General features: G+C 40.2%; 1 protein-coding gene and 1 pseudogene across 5 annotated transcripts; one reads left to right on the top strand and one right to left on the bottom strand.

Moving 5' to 3' along the window:
* Positions 1-12,435: 12,435 nt before the first annotated feature.
* Positions 12,436-14,764, top strand: LOC137250612 (uncharacterized; annotated as a pseudogene).
* Positions 14,765-14,975: 211 nt separating this feature from the next.
* Positions 14,976-21,197, bottom strand: LOC137250616 (protein transport protein Sec24C-like). 5 transcript variants are annotated; one of them, XR_010953019.1, is made up of 7 exons: positions 20,723-21,197; positions 20,431-20,657; positions 20,063-20,370; positions 19,646-20,009; positions 19,347-19,520; positions 19,168-19,292; positions 14,976-16,364 (listed from the first exon to the last, which is right to left on the bottom strand). XR_010953019.1 is itself a non-coding variant. In XM_067783736.1 (4 exons), exons 1-3 carry the CDS (start codon positions 21,059-21,061, stop codon positions 20,100-20,102), a joined length of 837 nt encoding a protein of 278 aa, XP_067639837.1. In that variant the 5' UTR covers positions 21,062-21,197; the 3' UTR covers positions 19,544-20,009; positions 20,063-20,099. The 5 variants fall into 5 exon arrangements, 1 of the variants encoding a protein (XP_067639837.1); XR_010953018.1 differs by having other exon boundaries at positions 14,977-16,364; positions 19,347-19,530; XR_010953017.1 differs by having other exon boundaries at positions 14,979-16,364; positions 19,347-19,530; positions 19,586-20,009.
* Between the last annotated feature and the right edge of the window lie 1,558 nt (positions 21,198-22,755).

Genomic DNA, 22,755 nt, shown 5'->3' with positions numbered 1-22,755 from the left:
CAGAATTTCGTTGTGTTGAACTTTCGTGGCGCGGGGAAATCACCTCGAAATGGCACACCTTAATGGCGCTACCTGTAATTTATTTTTATGAAATATGTTATACATTATTTTTTTGTATTTTCAACGTGCCACGCGGCAACTTGTTGCAATTGACATTGGGTCTGCAGTTGTTGCAATAAATGTTTTAATGATTGAGAAGACCTATATATTGCTTGTACTTAGTACATGCATAGGTTCATGTATGTATGAATGAATGCACATTTACAAATATGGCATTCGGTTGTTGACGGAACCACGTCTCACTTGAATCAATTTAAATGAAATTGCGTCAGATTTTTGAGGAATTTGCTCAGCATGAGCCCGAAGTTCATGTTAATAAATTTGTTTGAAAGAATTTCCCTTGCTGACGTCAGCCCAATAAGTCGTTCATTGCTCTGGGATGAGGTTCAATTAGCTAATTTTTTTTTATAATAAAACTGCATTAGTTAAATAAGTTGATGTTCTGAGATCATATATATGTTAAGATGTGCGAGATTTGATCCAGCATGGTGACAACCTACGCATATCTATCAATTTTTATTATGATAAATAACATAAGCCATGGGGAAGTATTGAACTCATCCCGGTTGAAGAAAGTGTGTTTGATGCGTCTGCCGGAAAATAATATATTTTAGGCAGTCTTACTCTAGTCAGTGTGTCTCATGCAAAAGATGGTTTGCATGGATCGGAATGATCTGGCCCCAATGTTCGTAGACGAAATGTTTAAATAAAACATTAAAAAGGAGCACGACGCGAATTTCAAGAGAAGCTCGACCTAAATGCCCTCTGAGGCAAATCGCGTCAAGTGTTTATTTTATATAATATTTTTATACTCAGCGTGGACCGCCCACTTGTGATAAAATCAATTTTACAAATATTATTAATCATAAATCAAAAATCGTTAAACCTATCGTAACAAAATTCGGCTGAGAGGTTGCCTTTACTATAAGGAATGCTTTGAAGAAAAATTAACGAAATCGGTTAAGGACCACGCCCACCTTTATATAAAAGATTTCTAAAAGGGTCGTGGACGAATAAAATAAGCTATATCTTTGCAAAAAAGAGCTTTATATCAATGGTATTTCATTTCCCAAGTGGATTTATAACAATAAATAGGAAACACTTCAAATTTAAAAAATGGGCTTGGCACCGCCCCTTTTATGACTACGCAATGTTCTATGTTTCGGGAGCCATAACTCGAAGAAAAGTTAACGGATCGTAATGAAATTGGGTACACATATTTTCCTTATAGCAGAAAATATTTCTAGTAAAAATGGACGAGATCGGTTAAATATCCCGCCCACTTGTATATAAAACAAGTTGAAAAGGGTCGTAGACTAGAATAATAAGCTATAACTTAGCAAAAAAATTGTTTTGAATCAATGATATTTCATTTTACAAGTTTTATTGTAAGAGGAAACGGGGAGAATTTTTTTTTAAACGGGCGGTGCAACGTGTTATGTAGAAAAGTAATTTATCTGAAATGAAATGGACAATTGAAGCTCACGCTGAGTATATAATATTCGGTTACACCCGAACTTAGACACCTTTACTTGTTTAATATTTTTTTAACCCGATATGAGCCATAGTACCCCTGAAAAAATTGTGCGATTTACCCCTTAGGAGCGTAGTCTGCGAATGGTCTTTTTGTTCACAAGGGGATATGATTGATTGCCCCTAAACGCTTTTGGTACAGTTGGGATCCGTCAGCTAGAAGTCCATGACACCAATTTTAAGAAAAACGGCTACGAAATGGGTAAAATACAATTTTTTTTATGGAATTTAAGCAAATTCGTTAACAAGGACGCTTATGACTGCGTATAACAAAGCTTGCCCTCTAAGAAGATTCAGAGGAAAAGCAAAGCCGCCATGGTGGAGCAATGAGCTGAGTCTTCTAAGAAGACAGGTTAAAGAAATGTTTAAGCTCGCAAAGACCGCGGAAAGCGAAGCGTGTCGGGATGAGTACAGGGATCTACTGAGGATCTACAAGCGTGAAATTACCAGGGCGAAGAGAAACTCATGGAAAAGTTTCTGTACGGACATAGAGTGCTCCAGCGAAACAGTACGGTTGAAAAAAGTCCTAGCAAAGGGAAACATAGTCCAGGGACTAATAAAGAAAGAGAACGGGGAATGGTCACGTAATAGTGAGGAATCCCTTGAGGTGCTTCTCGATACACATTTCCCATCGGGAGACGGTTTAGAGGAGCCAGCAGACATCACTCACACTTCGATCACGGAGCTAGTAGTGCCGGGCTTGGTGACCGATACCAAAGTCGAGTGGGCAGTGAAGACGTTTTCTAAGTTTAAATCGCCGGGCCCAGATGGTATATTCCCGGCCATGCTACAAGTCTCAAGTAGGGCGGTCGTGGAATGGCTTAAAATAATATTCGATGGGTGCATACGACTGAATCATGTACCGCACTCTTGGAGAACTGCTCGTGTAGCTTTTCTACCAAAGGCGGGGAAGATCGGTCACATGTATTCCAAAGACTATAGACCCATTAGCTTAACATCATTTCTGCTCAAAACCTTTGAGAGGCTGCTAGATGTGTACATAAAGTCCAACGTGGATGAAAAGCTGCTCTCCACAACACAGCATGCGTACACCAAAGGCAAGTCGGTAGACACCGCATTTCATAGGGTGGTAATAAGCATAGAGAAATCCCTGGAATATAAGGAGTATGCTCTAGGAGTCTTCTTGGACATTGCCGGGGTTTTCAATAACGTTGCAAAATGGGCGATTATGGATGGTCTTAATTACATTAAAGTACATCCTGTCTTAATCAGATGGATCGGCTGCATGTTAAATTGCAGAAAGATTACATCACAATGGGGATTGTACGAGGCCACGAAATCAGTGGAAAGGGGCACGCCGCAGGGAGGGGTGCTATCACCTCTGCTGTGGACGCTGGTCATCAACCAACTGCTCAGGCAATTCAATGAGGGACCCGTAAAACTTACGGCTTACGCAGATGACGTTGCAATTGTCATAAGTGGAAAGTGCCTTCCAACGATTAGTTCTTTAATGGATCGGGCGCTTCGCGATATTCATACCTGGGCATCTAATGACGGGTTGAAAGTCAATGCGGAGAAGACGGATATGGTCTTGTTTACAAAGAGGTACAAGGTCCCAAATTGGACCAGGCCTAAGTTAGGAGGGGTGACCTTACAGGAGAAGCCTTGCACAAAATATTTAGGAATCATCCTAGACAGTAAGCTGTCATGGAAGCTCAACGTGGAGGAGAGGGTCAAGAAGGCCTCAACGGCACTCTACGCATGTAAAAGAATGCTGGGGTGTACGTGGGGCACATCGCCCTCTCTTTCTCATTGGGTTTTTACAGCGATTGTAAGCCCTATTCTATACTATGGAGTTCTTGTTTGGTGGAAAGCCACACAAAAAACAACATACCTCAAAAAATTAGAGGGGGTATGCAGACTATCGATGCTTAGCATTACGGGAGCACTGAAAACAACTCTGACGGCTGCACTGTATGCCATTTTGCACATCCCACCTATAGACCTGGTAGCAAAGAACAAAGCGTTAACGACCGCAACCAGGCTCGGTGCTTCGGGGCAGCTTGAGCGCCGACCATATGGCCATAGTAGTATAGCGTCATCAATCACAAGACGAACAAACTACATGATTCCCTATCTGCGCTTCGAGGGAGATCTTAAGGCCACAATAGAGGTAGACGGTTGGCGCAAGGGTGCGGAAATGGCGGACGAGGCGATACATGTGTACACCGATGGTTCCAAAGTAGTGGAAGGAGTAGGGTCTGCGGTATACTGCGCTGATCCGGAAATAAGCAGATCCTACAGGCTGCCGGATTACTGTAGCGTTTTCCAAGCGGAAATATTAGCCGTAACCAAAGCAGTAGAAACCCTGGAAGAGAATAGCTTAAGCTGCAACCGTGTTAACTTTTATATTGACAGTCAAGCAGCAATTAAGGCAATAATATCGCATAGCACAGCATCTAAATGCGTGTTAGAGTGTAAGCAGTCTCTGGAGAGAATCGGGACAGGGAGAAGCATACATCTATATTGGGTCCCAGGGCATATGGGAATAGATGGGAATGAAAAAGCGGACGAACTAGCTAAAAAGGGCGCATCCCTTGAAGCTTGCTCCGTAGATGTCCCAATTAGATTGGGCGAGATTAAGCGAAGGCGAGAGGTGCACATGATCGACTAAGCGGGAAAGGCGTGGGTTCAAGCGCGGGGCTGTAAAGTGTCGAAGATTATGTGTAGGTCTTACAACCTTAGACTAACACAGTTGCTCCTATCATTAAAAAGAGAGGACTGTACACTCATGACGGGTATTCTGACTGGACACTGCCTTCTGGCGTCACATGCCTTTAAACTAGGCTTGGCCAGTGATAGCAGATGTAGGAAGTGCGGGTTGGAGGAGGAAACGATCGAGCACGTTCTGTGCTCGTGCCCTGCACTTGCCAGGCTAAGACTCCAGTTATTAGGAGTGATACAGCTGTCAGATCTAGAAGCAGCAAGTGGCTTAAGTCCTAGGAAGCTTCTAGTATTTGCCAAGAGGACGGAGTTATTTTATAACATAGGTCCTGGTTTTTGATAGGGTTTTTCAGTTTGGTAGTTAAAACAAACTTCTGGTAACACTACGGACTCAATCAGTCTATGTGAGGTCCTCATGGACCGGCCAGTTCAACCTACCTACCTAAGCAAATTCGTATACAAAGTCTAAAATACTACATACTACCACATGTTCCATGATCATAGTGATCACACATGGTCTCATTCTGTATCTCTTTCTATCACCCGCTGAAGCCACCCAGCCCTATACGCCGCCATATTGAACATCCTGCCAAAACGCTTAAAAGTAACCATCTTGTTGACGCTACCCAAGGCAGTCGGTTCTATGTACCCGAGCGACTCGGGATTTTTCCCGGCCAAGGACTGTCATTTCAGTGTAATCCCATATAATTTGTTGTGTCCCTCCCACAAATTGTCATCCTCCCAGCAGCTCCTTGCAGCGGGACTGCGCCATACTCTCCTGCTTCAATCCGGGTCCGTCTCCTGACCCGGTCCTGAGAAAAGGTTTTGCTATGTCTGCCGGTAAAGAATCTTTTTAGGACGGTCATACTCTTGTCAGTGTGTCACGTGCAAGGGATGGTTGCATCGGACGGGTTGTTCTGGGCTAGATCCCAAAACCCGACGTCCTCGTAACTTTTATAAATCGTTTGTGGCTCCTTGCTGTTCACGCCCAAGTGCGTCCCGTAGTCTACGCCTTAGCGCCCCCCCCCCCCCCTCCCCACTACTTTCCAGCAGCTCTGCTGCTCAGCAAGCCACAACAAGGTAGCAATTCCGAGCATCAGCCCCCGCCCTCGTCTTCCTTCCCCTCTTTTCCGACAGCAATCGTGTAGATCAGGGAAACAGACTCTTAGTCCCTACCATCTTTTGCACCTTTTACCAGCACAAAATATATATGTTTGCGACATCCCCCAATGCAGCTCCTGCCTTGGACGATGCCACTTGCCTAGATGTTCTGGTCTCCGCGGCGGAAACCCAGCGACGGGGTTCATTGCGCCATACTGCCAGGCCGCAAACCCAAATACACCGGGTACCCCAATGCTTACCCAGGGACGTCCAGTCCAGGGCCACAACAGCAATTGCGTCCTAGCCTTTCACAACTCAGGCGTAGTCACCCGTAACTTACTCCTAGAGTGACGACGGCTCCCCCGCTGCACTTCAGAATTCTGCAGTTAAACTGTAATTAACTGGGAAGATCACGGATATAGTCGATTTCATGAAGCGGGACAACATCCGCATTGCTGCGATTCAAGAGACTAAACTCACAGCAAGATCTGCTCTGCAGACCTGTTCTGGGTATAATGTCCACAGAAAACATCGCGAGAGCGGAAATGGAGGCGGTCTCGCGTTTATCATACACCACTCAGTGCAATATCATATATTTGATCCCGACATCGGCCGCACGGACAATGTCTTAAAATGTCACGACTTATCTGTCCGGTCAGGCGATGTAAACATAGTAATCATCAACATCTACATCCCTCCTGCCACCTGCTGCCCCAGTGGAAACCGCCCTAATATCAGCGCCTTACTCACTGGCGATATTGGCATCCGACCACCTGCCAATATTTATTTCATAAACTTTAAAAAAGGAAAGTGGGATGAATATAAATCCATTACAGACAGCCGCTTTGCTGCCCTCCCTATCCCGACTGATGCTCACCAAGGGGAGCGTGCTTTCCGCAAGTTCATTGAATCCACCTCGGCTCGCTTTATTCCCGCCGGAAGGATTCCCGAAATAAGGGATATAAACCAACGCATCGGATGAACACAAGCGGGCGAAATGGGAGGAGCACCTAAGTAGTTGTAACCTCTCTGCTGGTGTGGGTAAGCTTTGGTCCACCGTAAAGTCCCTATCGAATCCGTCCAAGCCCAATGACAAAATTTCTATCGCCTTTGGCGATAAAGTGCTATCTGATGCGAAAAAAGCGCTGGCGATTTTTGCCGACAATATATAATGCATTCTACGGTTGACAAAGGTAGACGGAGGGCCAACAGACACGCACATAAACATAAATTCAGCGCGTCCCCCAATTACCATCACCGCCAAAGAGGTTGAGGATGCCATCGGTCAAGCTAAACCATCTAAAGCAGTGGGCCCAGATGGCATAGCCATGCCGATGCTTAAAAGCCTAGGGAAAGAGGGTTTCAAATATTTAGCACATGTCTTCAACCTGTCTCTTTCCACCTTTGTCATTCCCGAAAAATGGAAAATGGCCAAGGTGGTCCCGCTACTAAAGCCTGGGAAACCAGCTAACATAGAAGATTCATATCGCCCGATATCTCTCCTATCTTCAGTAGCCAAGACGCTTGAAGCCATTTTGCTCCCATACTTCAAAGCAAATTTGCAGCTAGCCTGTCATCAGCTGGCTTCAGAAAACTCCATAGCACCACCACCGCGCTAAATGCCATTAGCACCCAGATAAATTGCGGTTTAAGTCAAAACCCCCACCATAGAACAATACTCGTTGCGCTAGACCTATCAAAAGCTTTTGATACGGTCAACCATGGCAGGTTACTGCAAGACCTGGAAGGGTCTACCGTTCCCCCATGTCTTAAAAGGTGGACCGCAAATTATCTGGGTGGCCGGCAGGCATCGGTGCAATTTAGAAACGCAACATCAAAACCAAGAAGAATTAAACAAGGGGTGCCACAGGGTGGTGTCCTATCCCCACTTTTGTTTAACTTCTACATATCAAAGCTACCTTCGCCACCAGAGGGAGTTACTATCGTTTCCTACGCCGATAACTGCACAATAATTGCCACAGGCCCAGGCCCACAGATCGATGAGCTTTGCAACAAAATAAACGGCTACCTCCCTGATATCTGCATTTTTTTCACCTCGCGAAGCCTGACATTATCACCGACTAAATCATGGGCGACCTTATTTACAACATGGACGTCTCAAATATCGACCATTTTCAACATCCACGTCAATGGCACTACGCTACCGACTGTCTTACACCACAAAATCTTGGGTGTGACGTTTGATCATGATCTACATTTTGGTGGGCATGCAGCCGCAATTGTACCGAAAGTCCAGAGCCGTAATAAAATCCTCAAATCTCTAGCTGGCAGTACTTAGGGAAAAGATGAAACGCTCATTACCACTTACAAAGCAATTGGCCAGCCGATTGCATGCTACGCGTCCTCGATATGGTCGCCAAGCCTGGCCTGCCAAAATACTGCCCTCAGCACCGCCACGGGTTGTCTTCTTATGTCCCCAGAACACTATCTACATAATGAGGCGAGAATACTCCCCATTAGGGAGAGATATGATTTGCTAACCAAACAGTTCCTGTTGAATACCCTGACACCTGGGCATCCCAACAGACATCTGATTGATGAGCCAACACCGCCCAGAGGCTTAAGGAGTCATCTCCGTAAGCATTATGAGGAAATACGGCACCTGAGAACACAGCCGTGCGAAGGCAAAAAACACAAGCAGGTCCTCAGTGAACTCCACAAACAGGCGTCGCATTGCCCGGTGAATCCTGTACTCGAAGAACAATACCCTACTTACAGAAGAGGAACGCACACTCCCTAGGAAACGCGAGTCACTCTAGCTCAACTTCGATCTGGATATTGTAACAGGTTAAACTCTTACCTATCCAGAATCAACTCCGACATACAAAACATATGTCCTGCTTGTAACGTGTCTCCACATGACACCAACCATCTCTTCAACTGTATTGTGGAACCAACGCCTCTAACAACCCCCTCATTATGGTCCACCCCTGTTGAAACAGCAAGTTTCCTTCGACTCCCGTTAGAGGATATTGATGACAATTTGTGATCGGTCACACCTATTAAATGGGGCGAAGCACTGCTACAACAACAACAACATCCACAATGTTGCCAATCGTCAAAAACGACCACGATGACTGCTGGGTTTTGGGGTTGGAAAATAATGCGTTAAATTAGATACATTTATTGATAGAATAACTCAAAACGATGTTAATAAAAAATTTACTTCTACGGCAGTAAACTATTGTCAATGTGTTGGTTAAAAAAATGGGAAATGGAAAAAAATGAATTCAGCTAATCAGGGGCTGGATTCACTAACTGTTAGTTTTAAAGTGTACACAAGAAATTGTGTAAACTTTCAAATTCTGATTCTGTAAAGCAAAACTGTGAACAGGAAAACTCACTGATAAGAACTTCGTGAGTTTTTTGGACAGTCTCTATACTATTGTGACATTTTAAACTCATACGCACTGTTGCAGAATAGCTTTTTGTTTTCGTGGCCATTGTGGGTAAAACAAGTGTGATATCTTATCCGTCAACAATCTGACAGGATTTTCAAGATGGCTACTCTTTAGCGTTTTGACAGGATGTTGAATTTGGCGGTGCATAGGGCGGGCTATGTCCAGCGGATGATAGAAAGAAATATAGAATGATACCACCCAGGGCCGTAGAGAGACAATCCGGGCCCGGGACTAAAGAATTTACGGGCCCCCTATAAAAAATCCACTAATACATTTGATTAATTTGAATTAATGACGTCTTCTTCATGAATCATTATTGATGGATTACATCAAAAAAATTTTTTGCCACATCAACTAAATGATTTTTGGACTAAGGGCTGAAAAAAATTAACACAAAATGTTTACTATTTATACTATTTTATTGTAACGTAGAAATAAAATTCTTTTTTAACAGCCACATATTATTTTAAATAATCTTTTCTAGTTATTTGGTAACATTTTAATACATTTCTGATAAATCTAATGATGATTATAAATTTTAATTATTCAATATAGAAGGTTCGGATATCAAGGAGTGGTTTTTCTTGCTTTTTTCGCTGCAAATTTTTTTATAATAATATCAAAATTTAACTGTCTTGCCAAAACGGATTCAACACAGATCGTGGCAAGTCCTGAAACTCGCTCTTGAAGTAAACACGATCTATGAATGTTTTTGATTCTTGAAAGGACGCTGAAGGAACGTTCTGCCTACCTACAGTGACAGGTATAGTGCAAAAGATACGTAAATCAACACAAATGTTGTGGAAAATTGTATATTGAACATAGATGGCATTTAGCAATTCCAACGGTGGCAGACCTTTATCAAAATTTGCTTCGTAAATGTGTTTCAAGGACTCAATGAATTATTTCGCATTCTAAGCTTTGAGAAATGTCAGACTTGTATTTTTCGACAAATTTTGCTGCGTTCGCCCGAACCATAGTTTCATCCATGTCTTCAAATTGCCACAAAAAGGAAAACGTCTCGCTCAAATTTCTCATAGCTGCAAATCGCTCAGTAATGCCAGTGATTACCGAATCAACGATCACCAGGAATGTATTGTTTTTAAAATCAGACTCTGAATCATACGTAATCATCTCATTTAAATCATCTTCAGAACGTCTTCTGGGTTTTCTCTTTCGAATGTCCAGACATTTTGGCGAGATGTTCAATCGAATAGCAACTGTTTTGCATTCATTCAAAATTGTTTCCATTGGTTCCTGATCAACTTCAAATAAGCCAATAAGGCACCGAGATGTCGGACCACAACATCTACGGTGGCGTCCCTAGCTTTTAGGACCACGTTTCTTTCATTAATGGTAGTCAATATTTTGAACCAAATTGAGGACAGCAAGATACATTCGAACTTGTTGATGTACTTGAGAATGCCGGTAACATCTCCGTATGCTTGCGCAGTCAAATTTGGATTTTGTCTGAAAGACTATGAAGAGAGCTCGGTACATTTTTTTGAGGATGTCCCATCGTTGTGGAGTGCTGCTGAAAATAAACCCCGAACGAAGTAATTGCAGCCGTACATTCTGCAGCATCAACACCACATAAATTGAGACTGTGGGTTGCACAAGGTGAATAATCAGCATTCGAGTTTTTGTCGAGAATGTGAGTTCTAAGCTTCTTTCATATTGGCGCCATTATCGTACCCTTGTGCACGACAATCTTTTAATAGAATTTCATTTTTACCTAGAGTATGGCAAATTAGATCAGCGATTTTCTGACCAGTTTTCTGGTTACAATTCACGAAAGCGAAAAACCGTTCTTAAATTGTAAAATTTGTTGCTTTCGAATTGAAATGGAGTTAGCGCAAAATGAACGTACTTAACGTGACTAGTATCAGGCATAGCATCAACGATAATAGCAAAATACTTGGCTTTCTTGCCTTGATCTAATATAGTTTCCCTCACGTGCTTCGCACAAATTTCTATAAACTCGTTCTGAATGTCTGGGGGAAAGATAGTGAACCTGTAAACGTTTGTGCTGCTGTTGTGAAATCCCAACTTTCTCCAAACGATCTCTAAGTATCGGATTATAATGGCTTATGAGATCTTAGATGCCCAAAAATGTCCATTGTTTCGTTCACCAAGATATATACTTTCACCTTTGAAAGCTAGGCCTATTTCACCCAAAAATAAATTAGTGTCCAAAATTCTATATAAAATGTCTTTCCAGTTTTGAGTTTCAGTGATAAGTGTATCAATTGTAGCCTCCTTTTGAATTAGATTTTTTAAAGATCGCCATTGAATATAACATTTAATGTGATCTTGAGTATTTTCGTGTGATGGCAGTTTATCGTATAGCTTCTTCCATACCTGGAATTTCGAGTATCCGCCAGGACAACAAATTTTAGGTCGATTTAAAGTATTGGTGCTTAACAGACGACATGGTAGGCAATAAAAGGCATTGCTACTGGCACTCCACACTAACCAGTCACGCTCCACTTTCTCTCCATTTGGCAAGATTCCGTTTAACAACGAGATAGGAAATGCCTCGTCATGACAATCACGTGGAAAACTAAGAGAACACTTGTGATGACCTTGACGAATTATTTCTTTGACTCGAAGTCGTTTAAATAATCTGGACTTTGATACAGAGTTGGTGGTATTGTTGGAAGACTTTTTTAAGATGAACCTTCATCAGTGTCACCACGAAAACTTTACGATTTCGGATTCATGTAAACATACATTTTTGTTTGATGTTTTTATTGTCTCCTTACTGTTCGAAGGCCCAGGCAAAAAAACATTATCAATATTTGTTGCTTTTGAAATTCGGCTTAAAATTTGCACATCGAATAACTAAAGACTCTCCTGAATTAAAAAAAATGTCTTAGTACCTCTAAATCCCGTGCCCCCTGAGAAACCCCGGGCCCGGGGGGAATCCCCCATTCCCCTCCCCTCTCGTCGGGCCTGACACCACCATAGTCAATTAAAAATCTGGTGATCGTTTCTATTTGTAATTTTGACGTGTATGCAGAAGTTATCACACTTGTCTTCTCCACAATGTTCATGACGTTTGATAAACATTTTCTCACCGCTATATAACTTACATTCAGCAAAAAAAATGTCCACAATACTTTACAGAATCGCACTGAAGTGTAAATTTTGTGTGCAAATGAGTTTTCAATAATAACGCCCCGATTTTAGGGTGGTAACAACATTCTTCACCACGGTAACGAAATCATGTGGCAACTGTTACAACCTTTTGGTATTCTACCCGCGAAAGTAGCCGGATAATTTTTTACCCACAAAAGTAGGTGGTTACATCGAAATAACCACACAACAGCTGTTGTTTAGAAAAAGGCAAAACTGAAAAATAAAAATTGGTAGCGCAAATAAGTAAAGGTAATAGTAAAAAAGTGTTGCCTCTTGCTATACATATTTGTTTACATTATGTACTTTCACAGAATAAATTACAATATACCTATGTAAAAACTTATCATGCATAATATGCATATACACATCGTCCCGTTCATTCGTTAACCTCGTATATACAAGTGACACACTTTCGGTAAAGCGAACACGGTTGTCACACCATGTTTTCATTTGGGACCAAAATTCATCGAAAATAAAGGACCAAATTTTTGTTTTATTTTAGCCGCGTTCTATTCTAAGCGAGTGCGAAAAGAACGCCAAACTCGGTTAAAATTTCCCCGCATGTATTTAACAACACTGTTAACATTTCAGCTGTCAAAATCATCTGTTGTTTATTATTGACGTTTTCTTTGTTATTTATATTACTGTAATGTCCGATAATGAGGATGATTTTATATGCGAAGACGACGAATTTTAGTAAATAATGAGTGATTCTCAACGTTTGGTAATAGCAGAATGTGAAAGCACATCACAGGGGCCACCCATAGTGGCAATGGAAATAGATGAGGTAGAGGTTGTTGGGGAAGATGCTGATGACAAGGAATTCGAAAAGCTGCTGTGGTCTATTGACGATGGTACATTATTCATGGTACAGATGCTGGAAAGACGCTTTTTGTAACATGGAATGATGAATATTTGCTTAATTTTGTATTCAAAAGAGCCCGACGTACAAAGAAAATCAATTTCATCAAGGTGCGCTTGCCGTTGCCATTGGGAGAAATTGTGAACGATATATTCATACTAGAAATGAAATCTTTGTTATTATGCGAAGCGGTCAGGTTTATTATTTTAGTTCAGTAAAATCAATACATGCAATTGACTGGCTAAATGATGCTGGAGGTGGCGTACGTTGTATGGATCCTGCACCCAATGTAGGATTTAGCTGTATACGTTACGTAGCAAGTGAAAAGGCACTTACGTGGAAATGTATCGCGATGTGCCAGATATAGGTCGAAGTGTACCCATACTTTCACAACGTTGTGATATAACATTTGATGATAGAAATATATTCAACTGCTCGTGGGAAAGTGAACGTTATACGCTCATATCTGAACAAGTAACAGCGGATAATTTGAACTTTTTGCAGCATTTATTAAAGAGCGAAATGGAGTTAACTACAGGACAATGGCTGCATATCTTCACGGTATCCACAATTATCTTTGCTTTGGTTGTAGGTACTTGGTATGCTATATTAAAAGAAAGTTTTTTATATATATGACGAGTATATTTTCCTACTTATAGCTTTATCGGAATCGAATACAACTGAGCTTGAAAAGGCTAATAATTGTGAGTACGGTATACACCAGCTATGCACATATGCGACTAATATATGTAGATTGCATACAGTTGGATTGCGAAGAGCGCCGTTGTCTTATATTTCTACAATGTGGTAGCATTGATATTTTATATCATTCACAACTAACGTATGGATTGCGACGTATGCAACACCATACAGGAGCACAGTATAGTCATTACGTATATGCACCACGTAGGCGTTGCTTGTATTTTACAGATGAAGAGCAGGTGGCGCAATTGCATTTCAGCTACGATAACCAAATGGATACTTGTTTAGTTCAAGAATCGTACAAAGCCATACCTGGGATTGTGGTATGTACTTGGGTTGAAACACAGCAACATTTAATATGTATGAGTTGCAACAATATATTTTATAATTTTGAAAATGCTGCCAGTTTTCACCAGCCCTTAACGCATTCCTCAAGTGTATTTTAAAGTTATCTTGCTGTTAAACTAATGGGTTATGAATCAAAAATTATAAGCGGAAAATAAAATTAAATAACATTATATAAACTGTAATAAATACAGTCCCATATAATTATTTAAATAAGAGATTAAAATTAGTTAGCAACTACGTAAGTATATGTGGATTAGAGGTTTACGGAGTAGCTCCTTGCGGAGGGATTGTCCTTCGTTCACTTACTCCAGAGAGGCTTCGAACATAACCCCGGTCTTTGGAAGTGCAGCGTCTGCTGAAAAGAAACAGAGATACATAAAATGGTCACACTTTTGTCTGTATATTTCGGCGTAGTTTGTGGCTCCTTGGCGGTCACTCATAAAGGCGACTTACCGTTGCTATTAATGGTTCTTTTAATACTCATGCCTCTAGTTGCAAAGGTAGCATCCAGTTGTTTCGGCTGTTTTTAGGAGCTACAATTCCCGATGTGCGAACAGTAGCAATCCCGACCACCAGTCCCTACCACACCTCCTGACCCTCACACCATATGACAGCACGGAAGCTATAGGACTGCGACTTCGAACTCATAATTAAGATTAATAAACATCAAACATTTTAATAATGAACTTACACCTGCGAACAGAAAAATAGCGGTCTCAATTTTTAATAAATTTCGTCAATTAAATACTTTTTTTATTTCCGATACTACACGAAAAAACTTCCATGATTTTTTTTAACTGAAGCTATGAAGAACAATATCGAAAGCTTTTTCGAAAAACGCAAAAATTTACCGAAATTTTGAACTTCTTATTTATGGTTCTATGCATTTTTGGAGTATACAATTTTGTAGCAAAATCAGTTTTAGTATAACAAAGGACATGCATGCTATAGGTCTCTAAAAAATTCTCGTTGATTTTTGAGGTTTTTTGAAGGATGTTTGAGATTTTCTTCTATACAAATTGTGGAACAGTTTTTTTATGAAAGAAAATCTGAAAGACTTCGGTAAAAAAAATACTCAAAAATCAATGCAAAATAAAAATAAAACTTGTACTTTGTTATACTAAAATTGACAAAACTGTATACTCAAAAAAGTTCTAAGAACCCCAAATAAAAAGTTCAAATTTAGGTAACATTTTCTCAAATTTTTGAAAACGTTTTTGAGATGGGTTTGCAAAGTTCATAGAAGCTTTTCTTCAAATATCGGAAATAAAAAAAGAAGTATTTAATTGACGAAATTTGTTGAAAATTGACGCTGCTATTTTTCTCTTCACAGGTTTATGTTTATCGCAAGTATTAAAAATTTGATTCAACTTTTTTGAAAGTAAAACTAAGCTTAAGAAAAAGGTATTCAGTCCAACAAATTTGTTTAAAACATATCATAAGATTTAGTAATTTTTTTCCAAATAATGAATATTATATATGAGGCGCCTAGATGCAAAACCAGATTTTTTAAAATAATATTTAAATTGCGACAATATTGCATCGCCTAGCAACATTCTAAAAACCCGTATTGAAAATTCATAACAATTTTCATTCATAACAAATTAAAATTTTTTTTGTGCTTTTCTATGTGCATGAATTCATCTAGTTTTGCATCTTGGAGCCTCATATATACATGAAATTGCAACTTAAATTAATACATTTAATATAAAAAAGAAGTAAATACTTTAATAATAACATAAAAATATATTAATTGCTTTGAGCTATATTGCTGCAGCAGCTAACTTTATATTTGGACAATTCAGAAGTGTGTTATATTCATGTAAAATTTGAGTTGTTTCCATGGTTTCGAATAAAAAATTTGATTATTTGAATCAATTTAAGCCTACAACTTAAAGCTAAGTAGAAATTTTTATTAGATCTACTCTTTTTTCAGATCAAGAATATTAAAAGGTGTCGTGGAATCCGATTGCTGTCGTAATTGAATTTAAAATTAATAAGTAAAGTAAAATATGAACTAATCATTCAAGCAATAATTCTGCAACCCTTAGCAGGAGTATTGATTCGTTTCAAATTCCGACAGCAATCGTATCACGACATCCCTTATTATATATGCACATGAAATTGCAACTTAAATTAATACAGTTGATATAAAGAAAAGTAAGTACTTTAATAATAAATAAACTATCTTATTTGGTTTTTGTTTTCCAATTGAAATATTTTCCTGTGCAAGCCCATTTTCGATTTGATTATATATACTATCCGTTAGGCAGACAATTAGGTGCGTTCAGTTCATTCATATACTGTGAGTATTTGAGCCGTAGACGCAATGGCAGATATTTTGATTCTTTTTGAAGTGTAACATTTGTAAACAGTTGGGTTTTTCTGCTGTCACCATCACCACTAGAGAGCTATTGAAGAGACGCTCCGAGTCACGCTGTGGCCACCTTGTCACAGTTACTGACGGAGATAATGCGAAACCATCTTTACCATCTAATAAGTAAATTGCACTGTAGAGGAAGAAACATTTTATAAAATTTAATAAAATCAAAAAATGATAGTTGTGTTAAAATGGGGTAAATTATTGTATTTTAAAGTATAGCGAAGTTTGAATAGGTCCCATTCTTCATTCTTAGAAACATGTACGAAGGTACCTCGAAAGATATTAAAAATCCTCAACGCTTTTTTTGCAATAACTTAAAAAAAAAACTCATATTAAAATTTCTGTTTAACTTCTACATATCAATAGCTACCTTTACCACCAGAAGGAGTCACTATTGTTTCTACGCCTATGCTATTGTTTCCTACATCGATGAGCTTTGTAATAAAATAAACAGCTATCTCTCCAATCTCTCCCTCACTAGGGTAGGCACCTTGTCGTTGGTGTGAGGACTTAGCCGATGTCCATAGCGCCCGACTATGTGGCGGAGCTATTTAGGACTGGCATCTACGCCGTTTCGCCTCATAGGAGGGCGGCGGGATGTCGGTGACCAAGAACTGCCAACCCCCTAATCCAGGGTGTTATGCGGACCGTGCCTATTGGACGCTTTTCAGCCGGTAGAAGTAAGTCGAAGGCAGTTCAAAAGGTTTGCTGCTAGAAACCCTCGGTTCTGCAACCGGTACGAGGAAGAAGCGTCGAATGGCAGAATGAAGAGGCAACGTTCGGCGGAAGGCAACAAGCCTGCTTTAAGAGGCAGAAAGGACCCAGTCCCAGAGCCGAGAGGCAGGGCAGTCGCATAGACAAGACAAGTAGGCCCAAAGCAGTAAGACAGATGGGCCCCAATAGCCTCGAAGGCTGCGAGTCAGAGGGAAGTTCCAACTACGGAAGTAGGAGATAAGCCAAATGGAGATCACGCTAAGACTCCGACTTTATCGGAGGTGCTAAAGGGAGTTAAAGCTAAGACTCCGGCTTTCTCGGAGGTGCCAAAGGGAATTAACACTAAGGCGCCGGCTTTTCCCGAGAAGATGAGTGATGTGGCAAAGCAGTCACTGACTGTGGCGCTGGTTGATCGTAGCAGTCCTTTCGAACAGATGACTAGTGAAAGGTGGAGATCTGTAGAAAGAGAGCTTATTAGCTTAATGCTTAAGATGATGCAGGGATAACCAAGTAAGCGCCTTCCAACCTTTGATTGGGGAGATGGTATAATGGTGTGATGATAGCGTGCTGTGAGTCGCACATAGGAACACCCGGCATAACAGTTACAAGAGGCTGAAGGGGGCTTCGAACACTGTAAACCAAAAGGGCAAGGGGAAGACGACGACGTCACGATGAAGGTGCTGGAGGGGGACAAGCAGCCCATTGGTGCTGCGAGTCCTACAGATAAACCTCCAACACAGTAAAGTGGCGTCGAGCGAACTCCTAAACCTTGAGGAGGGTTCGTTTGACGTGGCGCTGATCCAGGAGCCGTGGCACTCATCGGGAGCAAAGGTTTGTGGACTTAGCGCGCGCGGATTTGGCGTTTACTATGCGCAAACGGAAAGACGGGTGCGAGCTGTAGTAATGGTAAGGAAACAGCTGCATTCATATATGCTGCCTAATTACATTACTGAGGACCTCGTAGTGGTGGTGAAATCGCCGGGCTCAGATGGTATATGTCCGGCCATGCTACAAGTTTCAAGTAGGGCGGTCGTGGGATGGCTCAAAATAATTTTCGATGGGTGCATAAACTGAATCATGTACCGCACTCTTGGAGAAGTGCTCGTGTAGCTCTCCTACCAAAGGCGGGGAAGATCGGTCACATGTATCCCAAAGATTATAGACCCAATAGCTTAACATCATTTCTGCTCAAAACCTTTGAAAGGCTGATAGATGTGTACATAAAGTCCAACGTGGATGAAAAGCTGCTTTCCACAACACAACAGGCGTACACCAAAGGCAAGTCAGTAGACACCGCATTGCATAGGGTGGTAATAAGCATAGAAAAAGCCCTTAAGCATTGCCGGGGCTTTCAACCGTGTTTCTAAATGGGCGATTATGCGTGGTCTTAATTACGTTGAAGTAAATCCAGCCTTACCCAGATGGATCGACTGCATGTTAAACTGCAGTAAGATTACATCGCAATGGGGATTGTACGCGGCCACGAAATTAGAGGACAGGGGCACTCAGGGAGGGGTGCTATCACCTCTGTTGTGGACGCTGGTCATTAACCAACTGCTCAGGGAATTCTACGAGGGACCAGCAAAACTTACGGTTTACGCAGATGACGTTGCATATGGTCTTGTTTACAAAGAGGTACAAAGTCCCTAAGTTAGGAGGGGCGACCCTACGGGAGAAACCGTGCACAAAATATCTAGGAATCATCCTAGGCAGTAAGCTGTCATGGAAGCTCAACGTGGAGGAGAGGGTGAGGAAGGTTTCAACGGCACTTTATGCATGCAAAAGAATGCAAAAGAACCGGCATATATGATCAGAAGGCACTCAAAGACGATGCCTCAAAACTAACAACCAAAAGCAATAATTATCATTTCACTGACATAAATTTAATAGTTTTTTACTTCGTGAGTTGGAAACAATCTTTTCATTATATTACTTAACAATTTAAAGGCTTCATTCTGTATTGCGAACGATAGCTCAGACAAACGATTCGCCTCCAAACGATTTCGTCTAGCAATGGTATTCTCTATCATTTTTGTTCGGTCTTTACGTTTCTAACTAACAGGAAGGCAAAAGTAATTGTCAAGTGATAAGTTGCCATTGTTTAACATAGTGCAAATACACTAGCGATTCGTCTCTCATCCGCAACGAAAGTTCGTTTCGTAATAGAGAATGAGGCCCTAAGATTAGACATTTTTTCAATTTGTATTTTGACTTACCAGCAACAACAGAATCATGTTTAATTGTACACCGCACAATCATTATAGCATCATGTAACGAAGCTCAGTTTCTTCCAAAAATTGTTCGGCACCGCCACGTAAAATCAATGTACATTAACGCAACCCTTAAATAATTACAAACTATGAAAATAAAATCAATGTCAAACCCAAAATCAAACCTTGGAAAATGTTGAAGCGTTCACCACCAACTTGACGTTCTTCAAAGTAATCACAGTGACCCAAAACCCTTGAATTAATATCATTAGCTGTAGTCATAATAGCACCACCACAAGGTTTCATTGTACGTTCCAAATCTTTTTCTGGTACACGAACAGCACAGAACATATCACAACCTGAAAAATACTGTGTACCAACATCACCAATTGGTAGTTTAGATAACACAACAATATCGCCTTACTTAGCTAGTTTATTGTACAGAATACGCCATTCAGCATTCTTGAACATTATCAATACGTACTTCAGATTTATCACGCTCAGCCTTGAATTCCTATTCTATATTTAATAATGCGATTTAAATTTTTTGTATGACATTGGGTCCATCTAAGAAAAGTACAGCGTCCACAACTATTTTAGAAAAGAAATCTTTTTGTTGATGAATAAGTTTGGAGGACATTGCTGTGGCAGCGCATTTTTCCAATAAAGCACGTTGCTGTTCCTTTGATTGGCGCTTCGACATGTACAGCCATGTCATATTTTGGTCATGCATAATTGTAATGCTTTGCGTATAGCTTTAATGCAAGCACGCCTTCCTCCACATATGGCTTAACTTGTTTTAAGATTTCACCTGCTTCAAGTACTATTGTAGTGGTGCCATCGCCGACCTGATAAGAGAAACATTTTTATTCTACACATTCTAATATAACAAAAAACTTACCTCAGCATCTTGAGATTTGGCGATGTCTACTAGAGTTTTAGGGCTGGATATCCAATAGTTTCATAATGTTTGCACCATCATTTGAAATTGTGGCCTTACCACTGTAATCAACAATATGCTTGTCCATACTGCGTGGACCCAATGTAGTGCAAACAGCGTCCACAATTGATTGCGAGGCATTGATGTTGGACATGAGTGGCTCATATTCACCCTCAACCGTGCGTGGCATTGGTGAGATGGTAAGTGTAAAGGACAAAGCTGTTGTTTTTAATAAATCAGCTGTTGCAAGTATGCAATACAAAGAGGACCTGCAAACGAGAAAGATCAGTGTAATTGCCAAACAAAACATTAATTTCGAACATCAATACCTAACGTAACGTGGCGAGGAGTTACCCTGATCTTCTATCACATATTTTGTGGTCACCAGTGGTGGTAATAAACCCTGTTGATTAGTAATAAAAGCACAACCAGCGCCATTTTGATTTTCAAAGATAACGCTTATCGGATTTGGCATCTGATCGGGATCTAAATGGCGTTGGGCTTCATTATACTGTTGCGGCTGTTGATATATACCAGTACCAGGTGCAGGTGGTTGCTAAAGAAAATAATAGAAAAACAATCATCAGAAATATTTGAAATATATTAGTTGTATTAGCATACCTTATCACCAGGACGTCTGGGTATTGGGGGTTGACCCGGCATGGGTGGCTGCCTGGGCATTCGCGCCTGTCCAGGTTGTGTTGGTGGCATGATTTGACCCATGTAACCACCTGGTGCACCTGGTTGTTGTAGAGGATAACCTGGCTGCTGAGGTTGTGGAGGATAACCAGGTGGACCAGGTTGTGGTGGATAGCCCGGCTGTTGTGGCATTATGCAGCATAAAATATATATAATAACAAAAGATTTATTTTCTTTTGTTTTGTTTTGCGCTTTTTGAGTGAAGTTGGCTGCGATAGTTCTATATGTCAAAAAATTTCCTTGGTGTATTTTAAACTTCATTCACAATAGAGCAATATTTTCTATTTTCAACACTACCTCTCAACTCGGTTATTGATTAGCCGACTTCGCGAGGACTGGATAAAATAACCGAGTTAGTGTTGTTGCTTTGAATGTAATTCGATGAATAAGCGAATAAGTAAAGGTAATAGTAAAAAAGTGTTGCCTCTTGCTATACATATTTGTTTACATTATGTACTTTCACAGAATAAATTACAATATACCTATGTAAAAACTTATCATGCATAATATGCATATACACATCGTCCCGTTCATTCGTTAACCTCGTATATACAAGTGACACACTTTCGGTAAAGCGAACACGGTTGTCACACCATGTTTTCATTTGGGACCAAAATTCATCGAAAATAAAGGACCAAATTTTTGTTTTATTTTATTAGTACAAAATACAAAATTTTATATATGTGCATGCAACCAAAAATGATACTATATTTTGACATAGGATAAGTCTATGCCTTCCACCAACCAAACGTTGTGAACATAGTTTTGGTCACAAAGTTCTTGGTTCAAAATTTGCGTTCTGGTGTTGCCGAACTATGTATGTGGAAAACTCAGTAAATCATAAATGAAATTAGGCAATTTTGTTAGTGCTATTTTTATAGATGCCTACTTTTTCCCTTAACGTTTAAACTTCATATCAGAGCCTAGATTCAGTAGGTGTGAGTTTTGATCCCAGGCCTCAGGGGTTCTGCTAGCACCTACGGGCATAATTTTATACAAAACATTTCTTCCGAAATCAAATCTCTTTTGCATTTACTTCCTTCTGTCTTCGAGTTAAAATATTTCATGTGCCAAGATACTTGTTTTCAATTGTCTTGCGTGGCTTAACACCACAATAGTCCTGGATCATAGTGCCAAACGAGAAGTAATGCATAGAATTTCTTTGTATACGTTTTGAAAGTGTTAGACTCACGGTAAAGTGCTCGCTATAAGCTATGCTAGGCGAGAAGCAATTTCTAGTTTCATATATTTTACATATTGTTGTATAACCGATCGAAATATCTAGCCGCTATAATATTATGTGTTAACGACAATGTCTTTGCCAACACTTTTCATTTTAATGCCTGGCATAAATTATATCCTATGTGAAATGTTATTGTTCTGGTACATTTTACTGACTGAGCAATTTTTTATGGTGAGAGTTCCATTGAAGTAAATTCAAAATTATATGGGGGCTAACGAAAGTGTGGCGAATTTTTGGGCAATATTGTGAATTTTTACCTGAGTAAAAAAGAAAGAAAAGCACCAATCGTGGCTACTGCCTAAAAAGGACCAAAATTGAAGAAAAGGGACCAACGGACCAAATGGGGTTGGAAGGGACCATTTTTGGCCCAAATGGAACAAAGTGGCAACCGTGAAAGCGAAGAGAACTACCTTTCAAATTTCTCCACAGACACTGGTGAGTTTCTCGGTGATGACAGCGTTACCACTATTATTATTATTATTTATTATTTTATTTATTACGGCCAAAAAACCTAATTCATTGTAAAGTACAATTTACAAAATTCATAATTGTTTCTTAAAACTATTTCATTAAAAAGAAATGAGTAAATTCATTGTTTAACTAGTATTAAATATTTAAATTTTTACAATATAGAAATAGTTTTTCTTTAAACTTAACAACGTTTTCACAGTCTTTTATCTCAGCTGGTAGTTCATTATACATTTTATATCCA

This window comes from Eurosta solidaginis, chromosome 4, assembly GCF_040869045.1.
Source record: "Eurosta solidaginis isolate ZX-2024a chromosome 4, ASM4086904v1, whole genome shotgun sequence".
In the NCBI taxonomy this organism is placed as follows: Eukaryota; Metazoa; Arthropoda; class Insecta; order Diptera; family Tephritidae; genus Eurosta; species Eurosta solidaginis.
Note: the sequence above shows the minus strand (reverse complement) of the source record. Positions and strands in the feature narration are given on the sequence as shown.